The sequence below is a fragment of the Oncorhynchus nerka genome, linkage group LG19, assembly GCF_034236695.1.
Source record: "Oncorhynchus nerka isolate Pitt River linkage group LG19, Oner_Uvic_2.0, whole genome shotgun sequence".
Taxonomy (NCBI): Eukaryota; Metazoa; Chordata; class Actinopteri; order Salmoniformes; family Salmonidae; genus Oncorhynchus; species Oncorhynchus nerka.
In genome coordinates this window covers 16,012,168-16,029,040 of record NC_088414.1, presented here as the reverse complement: position 1 = coordinate 16,029,040, position 16,873 = coordinate 16,012,168, and the positions used below count along the sequence as shown (strand labels likewise).

General features: G+C 42.5%; 1 protein-coding gene across 2 annotated transcripts in view; it reads left to right on the top strand.

Moving 5' to 3' along the window:
- The first annotated feature begins 5,835 nt into the window (after window positions 1-5,835).
- tnpo1 (transportin 1) overlaps window positions 5,836-16,873 on the top strand; it is a 63,482-nt gene continuing 52,444 nt past the window's right edge. The window contains exons 1-4 of one of the 2 annotated variants that reach the window (XM_065004751.1): window positions 5,836-6,097; window positions 6,223-6,336; window positions 7,477-7,552; window positions 13,792-13,941. In XM_065004751.1, the coding sequence (XP_064860823.1) occupies window positions 6,232-6,336; window positions 7,477-7,552; window positions 13,792-13,941 (331 nt within the window). In that variant the 5' untranslated portion in view covers window positions 5,836-6,097; window positions 6,223-6,231. Of the gene's footprint in view, window positions 6,337-7,476; window positions 7,553-13,791; window positions 13,942-16,873 lie in introns of both variants that reach the window. The other variant, XM_065004752.1, reaches the window with a different exon arrangement.

Here is a 16,873-nt window from a genome sequence, read left to right as displayed (position 1 = left end):
TTTTTATAAATGCTATGAGACTCGAAATTGAGCTCCGATTAATCCTGTTTCCATTGATCATCTTTGAGATGTTTCTACAACTTCATTGGAGTCCACCTGTGGTAAATTTCATTGATGGGACATGATTCGGAAATGCACACAACAGTCTATAAGTTCCCACAGTTGACAGTGCATGTCAGAGTAAAAACAAAGCCATGAGGTTGAAGGAATTGTCCATAGAGCTCCAAGACAGCATTGTGTTGAGGAAGGGTACAAAATAAATTCTGCAGTATTGAAGGTCCCCAAGAACACAGTGGCCTCCATCATTCTTAAATGGAAGAAGTTTGGAACCACCAAGACTCTTCCTAGAACTGGCCGCCAAACTGAACAATCGGGTGAGAAGGACCTTGGTCAGGTGACCAAGAACCCGATGGTCACTCTGACAGACCTCCAGAGTTCCTCTGTGGAGATGGGAGAACATTCCAGAAGGACAACCATCTCTGCAGAACTCCATCAATCAGGCCTTCATGGTAGAGTGACCAGACGGAAGCCACACCTCGGTAAAAGGCACATGACAGCCCGACAGACCATTTCTCTGGTCTGATGAAACCAAGACTGAACTCTTTGGCCTGAATGCCAGAAGCATGGTAGTGGCAGCATCATGCTCTGGGGATGTTTTTCAGCGGCAGGGACTGGGAGACTAGTCAGGATCAAGGCAAAGATGAACGGAGCAAAGTACAGAGAGATCCTTGATGAAAACCTGCTCCAGAGCGCTCAGGACCTCAGACTGGGGGTCGAAGGTTCATCTTCCAATGGGACAATGACACTAAGCACTGTCATGATGTGGCCCTTTCTGGGTGTAGATCTACTTTTGAGAATGTAGGAATGGTCTGTGGATGCTTAAGGGGCAGTTATGATAAGTGTGTTTCATTTGGTGATCTCATGAAGGACAGGAAACACACATAACGGTTTCCCTTGAAGTGTACATTTACCAGCTGTCAGGTTTACATCTAAATATTGTGAAAAGTATGTTATTAAACTATTTGTGAAAGATGTAATGTGATATTAATCTTCTAAATGAGAGCATGGATTTTCATACAAAGATTGACTAGTCAGTGGCCACGCCCCGTGAGCCCAGATATCACATTAGGCATCATGGACTGCCCTTTTCTACTGAAACGTATAAAACCCACTCCTGATGAAATTCACACCAGACCACGCAAACCTCGATGTAAGCTAAGGTTGCAAATGGTTGAATTTCTAAGACCAAAACATGCCGGGTGATGCTGGTGTGTGAAGTGGATTAAACTACGACTCTACCAAAGGACAAGACTATACCTCGTGGAGCATTGACTACACGACTGGAAATGGTTCATCTCTGAGACTTATCAATTCACTACAGAATAAGTGAGAAATTCTAGATGACACGAATTACTAGTCTGCAGCTAGAAATTACGTAAATTTGGGACGAGAATACAGACAAACGCCGAAACATCTAATATATGAGAACATTTCCCGAATGGTACTCTGAAGTATCCATTCTAACAACCACAAAAGACTTTGATCTTCGGGGAAATGCAACCAGAGAGACTGATGAACTCTCCAGCAGGCGGACCAGATTCCAACAGAGCAACGACATACGGGCATAAAAATGAATTGCATTTTCTTTTCAAATGAGCAGTCATTCATGTTTTTTTATTTATACCTTTATTTAACTAGGCAAGTCAGTTAAGAACAAATTCTTATTTTCAATGACAGCCTAGGAACAGTGGGTTAACTGCCCGTTCAGGGGCAGAACGACAGACTTGTACCTTGTCAGCTCAGGGGTTTGAACTTGCAACCTTCCGGTAACTAGTCCAACGCTCTAACCACTAGGCTACCCTGCCGCCCCGTGAAGTATTAGCAATTCTGTGAGTGTAGTAATCCTCTATGAGTTTCCCACTCTTTATCGGTCCACAACCCCTATCTTTTGTCTACCAATCCATCATATCGGCTTTGCCCGCTAGGGACTTTTTCTTTGTATCATTGTTAGCAACCCAATGTATAATATCTACTGTGTGTTTTCATGTATTTCTGTGATTTGAGTTAGTAAATAAATAGTTAAGCCAATTCTTCTATCGCTGATCCATAATTTAAGTTAGGGTTCGTGTTAGGGTTCATGCAGATAACCAAGAATTTTACGACGTTCAGATGAGACTGATAGAAGGTAAATTATAATGAATAATTGACTGCTATTGATATGAAAGAATCATCAGATCTTTAAGAGTGGATTCGGGAGAAAGTCACTCTATATAAACTAATGCTTCCGTGGTGCCCCGGTTTCCTAATGAGTTAGTTATTGCCTGATTAATTTAATCAAATAATGAAACGTTAGGTAATCGATTTGATAAAATAGCATGTCATCACATTAAGGATACTAGAGAAAAAACAGCACACAGCCAAGACAACACAGGGTTAGCTTCGGGAGAAGTCTCTGAATGTCCTTGAGTGGCCAAGCCAGAGCCCGGATTTGAACCCGATCAAACATCTCTGGAGAGACCTTAAAATAGCTGTGCAACGACACTCCCCAACCTACGTGACAGAGCTTGAGAGGATCTGCAGAGAAGAATGGGAGAAGCTCCACAAATACAGGTGTGTCGAACTTGTAGCATCAAGAAGACCCGAGGCTGTAATCGCTGCCAAAGGTGCTTCAACAAAGTACTGAGTGAAGGGTCTGAATTCTTATGTAAAATGTGCTATTTAAGTTTTTTATTGTGTGTAGATTGATGAGGAAAAAATACATTGTAATCCATTTTAGAATAAGTCTGTAACGTAACAAAATGTGGAAAAAGTCAAGGGGTCTGAATACTTTCCAAATGCAATGTATATTTGAATTACCCTACCAAGTAACCCTATACTCATTAAAACCCATCACCTTGTTCCACTACTTTAACCCTATTTGATCCTTCCCCAGGCCAACGGCCTGAGAGGACGCGACACTACCACTACCACTCAACACACGCTGTAACTCTTCTGAAGTCAAATCTCGTACCCCTAAATCTCGTACCCCTAAGTACTTCTCATTTATTTTCTGTGATTTACGCTTCCTTTTCTGCGGTACAGTTAATAACCATTGCTGTGAATGCTAAGGAGCCAACCTTACTGAAGTACAGTATATAAACACAGCAAAAAAAGAAACGGCCCTTTTTAAGGGACCCTGTCTTAATGAATTAATGAACATGCACCTGTGGAACGGTCGTTAAGACACTAACAGCTTACAGACGGTAGGCAATTAAGGTCATAGTTATGAAAAGTTAGGACACTAAAGAAGCATTTCTACTGACTCTGAAAAACACAAAAAGAAAGATGCCTAGGGTCCCTGCTCATCTGTGTGAACGTGCCTTAGGCATGCTGCAAGGAGGCATGAGGACTGCAGATGTGACCAGGGCAATAAATTGCAACGTTCGTACTATGAGACGCCTAAGACAGCCCTACAGGGAGACAAGACGGACAGCTGATCGTCATCGCAGTGGCAGACCACGTGCTACAACACCTTCACAGGATCAGTACATCCGAACATCACACCTGCGGGACAGGTACAGGATGGCAACAACAACTGCCCGAGTTACACCAGGAACGCACAATCTCTTCATCAGTGCTCAGACTGTCCGCAATAGGCTGAGAGAGGCTGGACTGAGGGCTTGTAGGCCTGTTGTAAAGGCAGGTACTCACCAGACATCACCGGCAAAAACCAACTATCGCTGGACCAGACAGGACTGGCAAAAAGTGCTCTTCACTGACAAGTCGCGGTTTTGTCTCACCAGGGGTGATGGTCGGATTCACGTTTATCGTAGAAGGAATGAGCGTTACACCGAGGCCTGTACTCTGGAGCGGGATCGATTTGGAGGTGGAGGGTCCGTCATGGTCTGGGGCGGTGTGTCACACCATCATCGGACTGAGCTTGTCATTGCAGGCAATCTCAATGCTGTGCGTTACAGGGAAGACATCCTCCTTCCTCATGTGGTACCCTTCCTGCAGGCTCATCCTGACATGACCCTCTAGCATGACAATGCCACCAGCCATACTGCTCGTTCTGTGTGAGATTTCCTGCAAGACAGGAATGTCAGTGTTCTGCCATGGCCAGTGAAGAGCCCGGATCTCAATCCCATTGAGTACGTCTGGGACCTGTTGGATCGGAGGGTGAGGGCTAGGGCCAACCCCCCCAGGAATGTCCGGGAACTTGCAGGTGCCTTGGTGGAAGAGTGGGGTAACAACTCACAGCAAGAACTGGCAAATCTGGTGCAGTCCATGAGAAGGAGATGCACTGCAGTACTTAATGCAGCTGGTTGCCACACCAGATACTGACTGTTACTTTTGATTTTGAGCCCCCCTTTGTTCAAGGACACTTTATTCCATTTCTGTCATTCACGTGTCTATGGAACTTGTTCAGTTTATGTCTCAGTTGTTGAATCTTCTTATGTTCAGACAAATATTTACACATGTTAAGTTTGCTGAAAAAAAACGCAGTTGACAGTGAGAGGACGTTTCTTTTTTGCTGAGTTTATCACTCATTGGCCTATCTCTCTGTGCTGGCACAGATCTACTATTCACAGGGATCCTCTCAGAATCATTCACCCTTGACCCGTCCTCCTCTACTTTCTTGACTGCCTCACCTTCTCCACTACTCTGACTCTAGCCACCTTAACCTGCCTCTCTCCCACCAGACACTTCCTATCCCCAGCAACATGTGCACCCCTACACAACTTTATCCACCAAAAATGACACAATCCTCTATCCCACACCTTCCTGCACACTTCCCACATCTTGGAATCTCCCTCCTACAGACTGCTGTGACGTTACCATAAATGTTGCACCAGAAACGGATTAGCTACAAAAGCTCTAAAAGGATAACTGATGAATCGAACATTGCCTTGTCCCAAAACTCAGAAGGACTGACAGTGACTCCTCTGTTTCACCATACGCACCCCCGGATCTTCGTCGCACTAAACCGCGGGCATCACAAACACCAGGAATATTCAACTTCAATTGCTCCACCTTCACACTTAACGCTACCCCAGAAATCACTCTTCAATGGTGCCCTGTTTCTCAGACCAAAGCAAGAAACAGATCTTGACCCAAGTTGCGTGACATGGAGTGCATGCTCCCTCTGATCAGAACAAAACACAAACAAATATCACAAGTCCACTACAGGTTAACTTCACTGATTCAACTGCCGTTCCCCCGGCACTACCTGTTCTCGATGGTCTCGCCCTTGGAAGTAAGTTTGACGACATCTGATGATAGCCGGGTGACTTTCTCTTCCAGTGTCACCACTTTGTAAGTGGACACTCTTACTGACAAGTAAGGATTTGCGCCGCCTTCCAGACTATTCAGACGTGTGCCTTGTTCTGCCAAGTCTTCTTTAACGGAGTCGATCTTTGTGCGACCTCAGTGGCGAGAGTGGCTATTTGTGCAGATAGGTCAGTGGATAGTGACTCCACCTTAGCTAGCACCGTCTGTTCAAACTTAATGATAACCGCCATTATCTAGGTCGGGGGGATCAGAATCTGTGTCAGTGTCCGGTAACACCGGCCTTTAGTAGAGGCCTGCTCTTTCGTGACTTGTGGACGTTGTTTTGACATTTTAAGATGAAAAGGGTAAAAATGTCAGAAGAAATGGCCAAATTAGTGAATTGGGTTTGATTCCTAATGAATGTTACAAAATTAACACGGATCAGAAGGTGTTGGTCAAGTATTAATAGTAAATTGTTTGCCCTGGACAGCACAGAGAAAACACGTCTTCACGAGTTCCTGTTCACCAGCGCCCCCTGTTGTTGTATTTTTTTATTTAAAAAACACATACAAAAATGTATGTAATCTGATTTTTCAGCAGGAGCTGCAGCACCCAAACTTCAGGCGGCTTTGGCCCCAATTGAACCATTCTTGGTCAGAGTGAAAAAATCTGAGGAGCAATAGGACCTTGCAGACTTCACAGCACAGTTGGATCATAAATGCGCCATGAATCCACATGAGTAACGTTAGCTTGTTGCGAAAACGGAATGTTCCTGCGCTGACAGCCCCATGTCAATAAATTACAGACAGTAGCTTTTGAGAAAGAAATCCCACAATATATCGGGAAGGTGAAACTATAATATGTAAAAGTCACACCGCTTAGCTAATGGCTTCTCTTCAACCGTGAAAAAAGACAACGTTCATTTACAGCGTGTGTTGACAGTTTTGCATTCTCCCTTTCATCTCATTGCAGCAAACCAAGATGGAGTGCGAGTGGAAACCAGACGACCAAGGACTTCAGCAAATTCTACAGCTTTTGAAAGAGTCCCAGTCTCCCGATACGTCCACTCAAAGATCCGTCCAGCAAGTATCCTTCGCTCTCGGCTAAACATGAAAGTTTGGACCTCACTGGGCGGTGTATTCGAGGTGTTTCTGTGGTAGTTTGTGTGGTTAGCTTGGCTTGGCAAACATTACACGCGGTTAGGGAACGCGCTAGGCTTCTGTTCTGTACCGGACTAGCGGATAGTATACTGCATGTAGTTAGCTAGCTACAATGTTACAAATGTACTTTTCTATTGAATCAGCCACACACTATGATGGGAATATTATAAATGGGGTGGCATGCAGTAGCTATCAGTCATTAGTTAAGCAAGTAGTCTTAAACAAATGTTTTCCCAATGATAGTTTAGTTTTCGTATAGTCTCAAATCCTTTGATCTCCGTTTAATGTTTAGTGTTGTTGAAATAATGTAACGTTATCGGTCACAGGGTAGTTACTAGCGATTGCTGACCCGTTGGGCTTAAATGCAACAAAGAAACTGCAAGCCTGTGTTTAGAACGAGTCATCCCCCTGTCGGCCCCCAGTATGCTTTCGATTCTCTCCCGTCGTACAATGATGTCAAAAAGGGGAAAGAGAGCTGAAAACAACGTTGTCATTTTGGTTTAATCTTCTGTCTTGACATCTTGTTGAACCTGTGAGTTTTAGGAACGTGACTTTTCAGCCAGCCACTCGCTCGTGGCAGTGATCATGTATACGAGCCTCGTTGTCACATTGTCATCATACAATACAGGTGTTACAGTATCAAGGTGCATTCGAATCATGAACGTTGGTGTGTGCATTCAATAACGGGCAAGACGTTATGTTGTGTTATAACGCTTTTATAGGTTACCTACTTAGTGTATGTGATGCAATATTGTGCATGTATGCAATGCAGATTAGAGTTCTTACTGATTGATGGTGTTTGTTGAATTGCCAAGTGCTTCTATTTGACTCATGCTCAGACTGCACAGCACCAGCCTGTTGCGCATCCTATGATAACTGTGACTGATTTCTGATTTTGTTATTCATGGTGTCCATTGATGCCCTCAACCATTTAACACTAATTGCTATTTAATATCAACCTTTACAAACAGCCTGTTTTTGTGTCTACAGCACACACTGCATGTCTACTTCTATGGTTGTGCGCCCAATGTAGGCTCTGTCCTTTCCTTAACCATATTTTCTTAAGAGACTGGAACAGCTCAACCATTACCCAGACTTCAACAACTACTTGATATTTGTGCTCACAAAGTTGAAATCAGAAGGTAAGATATTTAACCTTCCACTCTCATTCTCTATCTCCTATTTGTTCTATTTTACTGCTTATTGGCACAAAATACAACTGTAGGCTACAGAATGGTCGCTGGCAGTCACACAGGCTTATCTCGTCCACCAACCAGCTCTCTCTGCTAGCAAATTAACCTGGGGACGAGGTTACAGACAGGCTGATGTTCTGACCACCTAGTCTAGTGACGGGGGCTGCATGTCAGTCTGTTCTAGGAGTGGCAAACCCTGGAAGAGAACCCCACGGCTGGTGTCTGATGTCTTTATGACCTGCCACTGTCATTAAACAAAGCACGTGTGGCCATGTATACGGATGATTCAACAATATACAGTGGGGGAAAAAAGTATTTAGTCAGCCACCAATTGTGCAAGTTCTCCCACTTAAAAAGATGAGGCCTGTAATTTTCATCATAGGTACACTTCAACTATGACAGACAAAATGAGAAAAAAAATCCAGAAAATCACATTGTAGGATTTTTAATGAATTTATTTGCAAATTATGGTGGAAAATAAGTATTTGATCACCTACAAACAAGCAATATTTCTGGCTCTCACAGACCTGTAACTTCTTCTTTAAGAGGCTCTTCTGTCCTCCACTCGTTACCTGTATTAATGGCACCTGTTTGAACTTGTTATCAGTATAAAAGACCTGTCCACAACCTCAAACAGTCACACTCCAAACTCCACTATGGCCAAGACCAAAGAGCTGTCAAAGGACACCAGAAACAAAATTGTAGACCTGCACCAGGCTGGGAAGACTGAATCTGCAATAGGTAAGCAGCTTGGTTTGAAGAAATCCAGGCCCGTCTGAAGTTTGCTAGAGAGCATTTGGATGATCCATAAGAAGATTGGGAGAATGTCATATGGTCAGATAAAAGCAAAATATAACTTTTTGGTAAAAACTCAACTCGTCGTGTTTGGAGGACAAAGAATGCTGAGTTGCATCCAAAGAACACCATACCTACTGTGAAGCATGGGGGTGAAAACATCATGCTTTGGGGCTGTTTTTCTGCAAAGGGACCAGGACGATCCGTGTAAAGGAAAGAATGAATGGGGCCATGTATCGTGAGATTTTGAGTGAAAAACTCCTTCCATCAGCAAGGGCATTGAAGATGAAACGTTGCTGGGTCTTTCAGCATGACAATGATCCCAAACACACCGCCCGGGCAACGAAGGAGTGGCTTCGTAAGAAGCATTTCAAGGTCCTGGAGTGGCCTAGCCGGTCTCCAGATCTCAACCCCATAGAAAATCTTTGGAGGGAGTTGAAAGTCTGTGTTGCCCAGCAACAGCCCCAAAACATCACTGCTCTAGAGGAGATCTGCATGGAGGAATGGGCCAAAATACCAGCAACAGTGTGTGAAAACCTTGTGAAGACTTACAGAAAACGTTTGACCTCTGTCATTGCCAACAAAGGGTATATAACAAAGTATTGATATAAACTTTTGTTATTGACCAAATACTTATTTTCCACCATAATTTGCAAATATATTCATTAAAAATCCTACAATGTGATTGTCTGGATTTTCTTCTTATTTTGTCTGTCATAGTTGAAGTGTACCTATGATGAAAATTACAGGTCTCTCTCATCATTTTAAGTGGGAGAACATGCACAATTGGTGGCTGACTAAGTACTTTTTTGCCCCACTGTATTTAACTAGGCAAGTCAGTTAAGAACAAATTCTTATTTACAATGACGGCCTACCAAAAGGCCTCTTGTGGGGATGGAGACTGGGATTTAAAAAAATAATAGAAATAGAAATATAGGACAAAACGCACATCACAACAAGAGACAACACTACATAAAGAGAGACCTAAGACGACAACATAGCAAGGCAGCAACACATGACAACACAGCATGGTAGCAACACAACATGGTAACAACACAAAACAGGGTACAAACATTATTGGGCACAGACAACAACAGCACAAAGGGCAAGAAGGTAGAGACAACAATACATCACGTAAAGCAGCCACAACTATCAGTAAGAGTGTCCATGATTTCGTATTTGGATGAAGAGATTGAGATAAAACTGTCCAGTTTGAGTGTTTGCTGCAGCTCGTTCCAGTCGCTAGCTGCCGCGAACTGAAAGAGCAGCGACACAGGGATGTGTGCTTTAGGGACCTTTAACAGAATGTGACTGGCAGAACGGGTGTTGTATGTGGAGGGTGAGGGCTGCAGTAGATATCTCAGATAGGGGGAGTGAGGCCTGAGAGGGTTTTATAAATAAGTATCAACCAGTGGGTTTTGCGATGGATATACAGAGATGACCAAAACTAAGAGCATTGTAATTTGGTACAAATCATTCCCTATGTTCTTTACCTCAGCTGAATCTGGTAATGAATGGTGTGGCTGTTGAACAAGTTGAGGAGACTAAATTACTTTGTGTTACCTTAGATTGTGAACTGTCATGGTAAAAACATAAAGATTCAATGGTTGTAAAGACGGGTAGAGGTCTGTCTGTAATAGATGCTCTGCTTTTTTGACAACACACTCCAAAAAGCAAGTCCTGCAGGCTCTAGTTTTATCTTGATTAGTGTCCAGTCATATGGTCAAGTATTGCAAAGAAAAACTGACTTACGCTGCAGCTGGCCCAGAACGGAGCAGCACGTCTTGCTCTTAATTGTAATCAGAGGGTTAATATTAATACTATGCATGCAAGTCACTCTTAGCGAAAACTGTGACTGCGTCACTTTTTTTGTCATACTTTTTACCCCAATTTCGTGATATCAATTTGGTAGTTACAGTCTTGTTCCATTGCTGCAACTCCCATACTGACTCGGGAGGTGCGAAGGTCGAGAGCCATGCGTCCTCCGAAACACGACCCTTCCAAGCCGCATTGCTTCTTGACACACTGCTCGCTTAACCCGGAAGCCAGCCGCACCAACGTGTCGGCAGAAACACTGTACAACTGGTGACATGAGTCAGCGTGCATAAGTCCAGCCCACCTCAAGGAGTTGCTAGAGAGCGATGGGACAAGGACATCCCGGATGGCCAAACCCTCCCCACTGCGGTGCAGGGACTTAGACCGCTGCGCCACTCGGGAGGCGCGTCACTTGTTTTTGTAAGAAACGTGTTGGAAATTCCAAATTGTTAGCATTGTCAACTTACACACATACACTTACCCCACCAGACATGGCACCAGGGGTCTTTCCCCAGGTCCAGTACAGTATTATACAGTCATGAGTACATGGAACTCCCTTCCATCTTATATAGTGCAAATGGAACAGCAAAAAGTGAACAGCAAAAAAACAAAGTAACACCTCAATGCACAACGCCTCTTCCCCCATGTGACCTACTTGTGTGTATGTACTGACATGTATACCGAACAAAAATATAAACATAACATGCAGCAATTTCAAAGATTTTTAAAAATTGGTTACAGGAAATGAGTCAATTGACATAAATAAATAATGCCCTAATCTATGGATTTCACATGACAAGGCAGGGGCACAGACATGGGTGTGCCTGGGAGAGCATAGGCCCACCCACTTAGGAGCCAGGTCCAGCCAATCAGAAGAGTTTTCTTTTTCCCCACAAAAGGGCTTTATTTTAGACAAAAATACTCCTCCGCCCCCACCCTTTCCGCTGACGATCCCCGCAGGTAAATAAGCCGGATGTGGAGGTCCTGGGCTGGCGTGGTTACATGTGGTCTGGTTGAGGCTGGTTGGATTTACTGCCAAATTCTCTAAAATTACATGGTTGTGAAATGAACAAAATTTGAGAGAAATAAGATTTTTATGCGACTGGAACATTTCTGTGATATTTTATTTCAGCTCGTGGACAATGGGACCAAATACATGTTGCATTTTTATATTTTTGTTCAGTATATGTGTAACTCACACATGTTAATTATTTTAAATATATGTAAATTGAAAAGTATTTTGTCTGTAATGTTGTGTCAGACCCTTGTAAGACTAGCAGTTGCCATTGGCGTTGGCTAATGGGGATCTTAAAAAATCAAATGTCTTGTCACTGATGTGGCACCACACCACTAGAATATGATTCATTCAAATTTGAAAAAGAATCCCCGGCCGGGCACAACTCAACTCCTGACCTGCTGACAACCTGTTTTTTGTACAGTAGAATAGATGACCCAATGGTTTAGGCTGATGAGCCATTGCCTTTTGAGGATGGCATTTATTATACTGCTCTGGGTTGAGAGAGATGCAGCGGTAATCAAATTTGAGTGTACTTTTAATCAGAACAGAGGTAGACATTGGATCGAACAGCCATGAAGGAGAATTATCAGACAGTGAAATACCAATGGGTAATGCCCATTCAGTAGTATTAAGGGAAACTTGTTCCTTGCTGAAAATACCTTTGATAAAACAGAAATCATGACCGAGGCTATGACTTTGATTGTAGGCCTACTGTAGTTATGCTACACCAAGCTGAGCATCACAGTGTTAGGGGAATGAGTGAAAGAAAATTAACTTTTGAATCAGAGAAGCCAGTGAAAGCAGTGATTTGCCATTGGCTGATTTGCTGTTTGTATCCAGCTTTTCTAATGCCTTCTCAGCCTTTTGCTGAGGTCACGCTTTTTGGTTTTCTTCAGCATCAACAGGAATCTGGCTACAGGCTTCCCTTATTTTGGTTTAGCTAGTTGAGTGCCCCATGTACTGAGTAGAGGGGGTATGACATGTTTTTGTATGTTTGGGTTTTCTAGTAGTGTTGCAATATGAGACATGGCTATACAGCAACCCCATGCTCACTAATTGTTTAGCCTTTGTCTGTAGTGTACTTAATAGTGTATTCAAACTCCCTTCTACTATGAACAAATATAAAACGTAATATGCAATACTTTCAAAGATTTGACTGAGTTACAGTTCATATAAGGAAATATATCCATTAGACCCTAATCTCTGGATTTCACATGATTTGAGAATATAGATATGCATCTGTTGGTCACAGATACCTGAAAGGTAGGGGCCACAATTTTCCTTATGAAGCGCAACACATCTCAGTGGGTGATATGTCTGGTGAGTATGCAGGCCATGGAAGAACTGGGACATTTTCAGCTTCCAGGAATTATGTATAGATCCTTGTGACATGAGGCCATGCATCATGCTGAAACATGAGGTGATGGTGGCGGATGAATGGCACAACAGTGGGCCTCAGGATCTCGTCACGGTATCTGTGCCTTCAAATTGCCATCAATAAAATGCAATTGTGTTCATTAACCGTAGCTTATGTCTGCCCATACCATAACCCCACCGCCACAATGGGGCACTGTTTACAACATTGATATCAGCAAACCGCTCGGCCATGACGCCATACTGCCATCTGCCTGAAACAGTTGAAAACGGGATTAATCTATGAGGAGCACACATCTCCAGCATGCCAGTGGCCATCGACAGTGAGCATTTGCCTACTGAAGTCTGTTACATTGCCAAGCTCCGGTCAGGTCAAGACCCTGGTGAGGACGACGAGCACGCAGACAAGCTTCCCTGAGATGGTTTCGGACACTGCAGAAATGATTTTGTTGTGCAAACCCACAGTTTCATCAGCTGCCTGGGTGGCTGGTCTCATGATCCCACAGGTGAAGAAGCCAGATGTGTAGGTCCTGGGCTGGCATGGTTACATGTGGTCTGCGGTTGTGAGGCCATTTGGACGTACTGCCAAATTTTCTCAAACGACTTTGGAGGCCGCTTATGGTGGAGAAATTAACATTCAATTATTTGGCAACCGCTCTGATGGACAATTCTGCAGTCAGCATTCCAATTGCACTGTCCCTCAACTTGAGACATCTGTGGCATTTTGTTGTGACAAAACTGTACATTTTATTGTCACCAGCACAAGGTGCACCTCTGTAATGATCATGCTGTTTAATCGGCTTCTTGATATGCTACACCTGTCAGGTGGATGGATTATCTTGGCAAAGGAGAAATGCTCACTTACAGGGATGTAAACACATTTTAGAGAAATAAGCTTTCTGTGCATATGGAATATTTCTTGAATGTTTTTATTTCAGCTCATGAAACATGGGATCTATTTAGACGCCAATCAAATGCATCTTGTAAGTTAGGACAAGTTGTGTTAATTCTATTAAAACAACATTTTGGAGATAAATTAGAATAGTGTTAATTGGGAAAAATCTTAATTGAATGTTTAGTCCTAATTCAATTTATGCATTTCGGCTCATAGACTAATCGTATATTGACTTAAAAGAAAATGGAATTGACCCCTAAATCGATTGCCCCCACTCCCCCTTCTCTCCAGATGAGCCAACCCGGTCTCTGAGTGGTCTGATCCTGAAGAACAATGTGAAGGCCCACTACCAGAACTTCCCCAATGGAGTGTCTGACTTCATCAAGAGCGAGTGTCTGCAGAACATCGGAGACTCCTCACCCCTCATACGGGCCACTGTGGGTAAGTGTCATAGCCTGCATTTGTAAAAGAGAATGTTGTCCTCATTGAATTCTAGTGCTCTCCTCTAAGTGGTCACGTCCATGCTGGACAATTTGATCACTATAATCAAATACACTGTAAGCAGTGTAATAAAGGTTGATTAAGACAGAGCAGGGATCATCAATTAGAATCAGTCGAGGGCTGATTATTATAATTGTTTTCTTGAGTACATGGTCGGTGGGGAGGAACATAATTACAAATAATTTGTATACTGCAAATTGAAAGCAAGATGCTCAAACTGATATATTTGACTAAATCATAATGTCAAACCTTGCTTAAATTTGTATAAGATCACGTGTCTTTCTGTTATGCGTGGGAATACTTGAACAGATTTCCAAAATTAAAATCACTTGGAACTGATTTCCTGGCATTTTTACAGTCTCATGTCCAACAATAAATAAAACAAAAATGATATACAGTTGAAGTCGGAAGTTTACATACACCTCAGCCAAATACATGTAAACTCATTTTTTCACAATTCCTGACATTTAATCCTAGTAAATATTCCCTGATTTAGGTCAGTTAGGATGACCAATTTATTTTAAGAATGTGAAATGTCAGAATAATAGTAGTGATTTATTTCAGCTTTTATTTCTTTCATCACATTCCCAGTGGGTCAGAAGTTTATATACACTCAATTAGTATTTGGTAGTATAGCCTTTAAATTGTTTAACTTGGGTCAAACGTTTCGGGTAGCCTTCCACAAGCTTCCCACAATAAGTTGGATGAGTTTTCGCCCATTCCTCCTGACGGAGCTGGTGTAACTGAGTAGGTTTGTAGGCCTCCTTGCTCACACACGCTTTTTCATTTCTGCCCACAAATGTTCTATAGGCTTGAGGTCAGGGCTTTGTGATGGCCACTCCAATACCTTGACTTTGTTGCCCTCAAGCCATTTTTCCACAACTTGAAAGTATGCTTGGGGTCATTGTCCATTTGGAAGACCCATTTGTGACCAAGCTTTAACTTCCTGACTGATGTCTTGAGATGTTGCCTCAATATATCCACATCATTTTCCATCCTCATCTATTTTGTGAAGTGCAGCAGTCCCTCCTGCAGCAAAGCACCCCCACAACATGATCCTGCCACCCCCGTGCTTCACGATTGGGATGGTGTTCTTCGGCTTGCAAGCCTCCCCCTTTGTCCTCCTAACATAACGATGGTCATTATGGCCAAACGGTTCGATTTTTGTTTCATCAGACCAGAGGACATTTCTCCAAAAAGTACGATCTTTGTCCCCATGTGCAGTTGCAAACTGTAGTCTGGCTTTTTTTATGGTGGTTTTGGAGCAGTGGCTTCTTCCTTGCTGAGCGGCCTTTCAGGTTATGTTGATATAGGACTCGTTTTACTGTGGATATAGATACTTTTGGACCCGTTTCTTCCAGCATCTTCACAAGGTCCTTTGCTGCTGTTCTGGGATTGATTTGCACTTTTCACACCAAAGTACGTTCATCTCTAGGAGACAGAACGTGTCTTCTTCCTGAGCGGTATGAGGGCAGCGTGGTCCCCTGTTTATACTTGCATACTATTGTTTGTACAGATGAACGTGGTACCTTCAGGTGTTTGGAAATTGGTCCAAAGGATCAACCAGACTTGTGGAGGGCTACAATTGTTTTTCTGCGGTCTTGTCTGATTTCTTTTGATTTTCCCATGATGTCAAGCAAAGAGGCACTGAGTTTGAAGCTAGGCCTTGAAATACATCCACAGGTACACCTCCAATTGACTCAAATATGACAATTAGCCTATCAGAAGCTTCTAAAGCCATGACACCATTTTCTGGAATTTTCCAAGCTGTTTAAAGACAGTCATCTTAGATTATGTAAACTTCTAACCCATTGGTATTGTGATACAGTGGAATAATCTGTCTGTAAACAATTGTTGGAAAAATTACTAGTAGATGTCTTAACTAGAGGTCGACCGATTAATCGGAATGGCCGATTAATTAGGGCCGATTTCAAGTTTTCATAACAATCGGAAATCGGTATTTTGGGATACCGATTTGGCCAATTAAAAAAAAAATATATAATAATAAAATAAAACTTTTGATTTTTTTTTTACACATTTTTATTTCATCTTTATTTAACTAGGCAAGTCAGTTAAGAACACATTCTTATTTTCAATGACTGCCTAGGAACGGTGGGTTAACTGCCTCGTTCAGGGGCAGAACGACAGATTTTTACATTGAATCCCCCGAGCTGACAATCTTGCAACCTTATAGTTAACTAGTCCAACGCTCTAACCAACTGATTACATTGCACTCCATGAGGAGACTGCCTGTTACGTGAATGTAGTAAGCCAAGGTAAGTTGCTAGCTAGCAAACTTATCTTATAAAAAAACAATCAATCAATCATGATCACTAGTTAACTACACATGGTTGATGATATTACTAGTTTATCTAGCCTATCCTGCGTTGCATATAATCGATGCGGTGCGTATCGTTGCTCCAATGTGTACCTAACCATAAACATCAATGCCTTTCTTAAAATCAACACAGAAGTATATATTTTTAAACCTGCATATTTAGCTAAAAGAAATCCAGGTTAGCAGGCAATATTAATTCAATTGTGTCACTTCTCTTGTGTTCATTGCACACAGAGACAGTGTATATGCAACAGTTTGGGCTGCCTAATTTGCCAGAATTTTACGTAATTATGACATAACATTGAAGGTTGTGCAATGTAACAGGAATATTTAGACTTATGGATGCCACCTGTTAGATAAAATACGGAACGGTTCCGTATTTCACTGAAAGAATAAACGTCTTGTTTTCGAGATGATGGTTTCCGGATTCGACCATATTAATGCCCTAAGGCTCGTATTGCTGTGTGTTATTATGTTATAATTAAGTCTGATTTGATAGAGCATGATTTGATAGAGCAGTCTGACGGAGCGATG